Source organism: Gavia stellata, unplaced genomic scaffold, assembly GCF_030936135.1.
Source record: "Gavia stellata isolate bGavSte3 unplaced genomic scaffold, bGavSte3.hap2 HAP2_SCAFFOLD_113, whole genome shotgun sequence".
Lineage (NCBI taxonomy): Eukaryota > Metazoa > Chordata > Aves > Gaviiformes > Gaviidae > Gavia > Gavia stellata.
In genome coordinates this window covers 113,679-116,889 of record NW_026776644.1, presented here as the reverse complement: position 1 = coordinate 116,889, position 3,211 = coordinate 113,679, and the positions used below count along the sequence as shown (strand labels likewise).

The window sequence follows — 3,211 nt, the reverse complement described above, 5'->3', positions numbered from 1 at the left end:
GAAGAAGTCTCTGTGGCCCCCAAGAGCTGTGGGCGGTGGTGGTGCAGCTGCTCCAGGGGACAGGAGTTTTGGGGCGAGGAGGATGCTCGGGGCGGGTCAGCATGGGAGGCGAGACGCTGAGCAGCAGCGGCAGCGGGAGCTGCGCCGTGCCATGCTGACGCCAACGGGACTGTGCCTGCCCAGGGTCCCGAGTGGCTCCCACTGCCGCAGCGGGATCACTGGGACTGCCCGAAGGAAGGGGTTTATCCCCCCGACCCCCGGCACTGGGGGGCTGCCCCGATGGGGACCTCACCCTGCACCTTCTGCAAGCTAGAGCCGGAAAGGTGAGGCCGCTTCCCGAAGGCGCCGTTGGCTGCATTGGCCCCAGGTTGTGGAGCTGGGATGGGAAAAGGGGGACAAAGAGAGATGAAGTTTCCAGGCACTTTCTGGCCGGTGCAGTGATTTTCTTTCTTCCTATTTTTTTTGCCACCTTCCTGGTCTTGCGTCTGCCCAAGGTGCAGCCAGACAAGGGGAGGAGGGTCCCTGCCTGGCCTGCAGCTCCCTCCCTCGCCATTCTTGGAGTGATTTGGGGTTATTTTGCTGGGCAGTGAGGCAGAGCCTGGCTCCGGAGCGGAGCGCGGTGGGACCCAAGGAAGGGTGTGATTGTCTTGAGGCTTTGAAGGGCTTTGCACCGAGCCCTGTCCCTGCTGGAGGGGACACTGGTCGTGTTCAGGACGAAGGCGTTGCAGCCCCCGTTGTCATATGTGTCCATCCCCAGCCTGGCCCCCAAGGTCTGTCCTTGTCCCGGGGACTCCATGCTGCTTTCTGTGTGGGGCCGTGTCCGTGTGTCGTGCAGGGACCCGTCTGTCCTGGCTCCCCTGCCGAAGGGCTGCTTCCCCTGGGGAAGGGGACAGGGCAGTCCCCCGGCTGCCGCCATTGTCTGCCCCGCTGCTGGTGACTCAGCCCTGGGGACGGCTCGGTGCCCTTCGGGGCTCGCCGGCTCTGCTGTGGGGCTCTGCGGGGCTTTTGCACCTCTTGGGTGCCCTTTCCCGGTGCCCCCTGCGCTTCCTCCCGCTCCCACACAGGCACGGAGTAGTTCAGGAGAAATGGCTTTTAATGAAGAAAACAAGAGAAGCGGCCTCACCAAATCTACTATACCAACACCACCACCCTCCCCAAATACCCAGCCCTCCTCCCCCACTCCCCCCATCTCCCTCTCACCCCTGCTGTGGGTCCAAACAACCCCCCGCCACCCCCGTGCTGCCGGCGAGAGCCCTGCGCTTGCTGGCTGGCTTTGGCGAGGTGCTCTTGGCGCGCTTCTTCCCCCGCTTCTCTGCCGTGGCAGGCTGGGACGGTGGCAGGTCCCTGCCCTCATCCCCCCACGGCTCCTGGGGCTCCAGCCCCATGACGAACTCGTCCAGGCTGAGGATGGCGTCAGCGGTCTCGGGGACGCTGTAGTCGGGGCTGAGCAGCTCTTCGGGCAGGGAGAGCGAGGCGAAGTCGCAGTGGGGGATGGCTGCGCCGGTGCCACCAGGGTCCCCAGGCCTGGGGCCGCTGCTGGGAGCGTCCTGGCTGACCCCCACCGCGTCCGGGGAGCAACCAAAGAGCCTCAGGGCCTCTTCGAGAAGGACCTCCTCAGCCACGGCGAGGTCGCCTGTGGGGTCCCCCAGGGCTTGCTCGTGGGGGGCAGCAGAGGGGCTGGGGGGGACGTCGCTGCCCGGGGGGATGTTGCTTCCCGGGGGTGCTGCCCTGGGGGTGGCACTGCCAGAGGTCTTGGTCTCTGCGGGCTGCCCCTGGATCTGCTGGTAGCTGGGGATGGACGTCGGCAGCAGCGGGGGGGCTGGGGTCACCGCTCTCCCCTGCTGGGTGTAGGGTGGGAGGTGTTGCGGCTGTCCCTGGGGGCTCCGAGGGGCTGCCCAAGCTGGGGGGGTCCCGCAGCCCCCGGGACCCCACAGGGCAGCACCCGGCAGAGAAGCGGCAGCGCGGCCAAGCGTGGCCGTGGCCAGTGGAGGCAGATGGGTGCTCGTCCACGGGATGTGGAAGAGCTGGGGGTGGAAGCAGCAGCCGCATGGAGCCCTCTGCAGACCTGTGTGGGGGAGAGGGAGCCGTGCTGGGCCGGGGGGACCCTCCAAGGGCACCCGCCAAGCCGGCCCTGATGGTTGAGGTCCCCCGGCTCTGCGCTAGGCACGTGGGGAGCTTGTGGCCGGGGCACTCGCCGTGGGGTGAGCTGACGTGCCAGTGGGACCAGGTTGCAAATTGGGGAACGAGACTCACTTCCAGGGGGCTGACACGGGAGAGGTGGCCCCAAGGATTTGGGAAGTTCTGTGGAAATGGGATTTAGTGCGCACCCATCACCCAGGCAAGGGCAGGGGATGGTCGCCCGGGCTTGCTGAAGCCCTGTGCCATATCTGCCGGGGGAGCAGGGGTGGTGGGGATGCTGCGAGTGCTTGGGGGTGGTGGGGGGATCCTGGGCGTGCCCAGGGGTCGGGGGTGCTGAAGGTGCCGAAGGTGGCGGGGTGCCCGAGCAGAGAGTGGTGCCATACCTGCTGGTGGTGCCTGGGGGGCCACCCCCACTGGGGGTGCCCAGGCTGCGGGGAAGGGCTGCTCCTGCCCGGGCAGTTGGCACAGGTTGGGTGAGCCTGCAAGAGAGACAGGAGTGATGGCCATCGGTCACCTCTGCTCTTGCCCCCAGGAGCGTCCCGGGCTGCAGGGGTCGGGGTGGGTCCCTACCTCGGGGGTAGAAGGTTTTGGGGAGCACAAAAGGCTGAAGGAGCCAGGGCGCCGGGGGGGCCCAGGGCCCACGCGCTGGGAGCCGCAGCGGTGGCCGCGCCATGGTCCGTTGTGGCTGTTGGCTGCTAAGGACTCTCTGGGTCTCCCAGGATGGAATGCGGGGGCTCCCTGTGTTTCGCCCCGCCCCAACAGCCTCCCCAGCTCCTCCTGGGGAGGGAAAGGGTTAAGGGGGGCTGGGCTGCCCCGGGCCCTGCAGGCGGCTGTTGGGGGCTGTGGGTGCAAATGCCCTTGGCTGGAAGCCTTGGTGCCTTCCCAGAGCTGGGATATCCTTGGGATTAGTGGGACTTGGTGGAAGGGGTCCCGCTGGGATGGAGGGTCCAGGCTGTTCAGGAGGGGTGGGCAGGGCAGGCGAGGTGGAGGTGTCGTGCTGTATGTGAGGGAGAGGTTTGATGGTAGAGCCCTTACAGGCGGCGATGATGTACGTGATCGAGAGCCTCTGGGT

General features: G+C 67.1%; 1 protein-coding gene across 1 annotated transcript; it reads right to left on the bottom strand.

Annotated features, from left to right (window-relative positions):
* Positions 1-1,196: 1,196 nt before the first annotated feature.
* LOC132321190 (proline-rich protein 22-like) lies at positions 1,197-2,812 on the bottom strand. Its single transcript, XM_059834761.1, has 2 exons — positions 2,710-2,812; positions 1,197-2,065 (listed from the first exon to the last, which is right to left on the bottom strand). Exons 1-2 carry the CDS (start codon positions 2,810-2,812, stop codon positions 1,197-1,199), a joined length of 972 nt encoding a protein of 323 aa, XP_059690744.1.
* Positions 2,813-3,211: the final 399 nt, after the last annotated feature.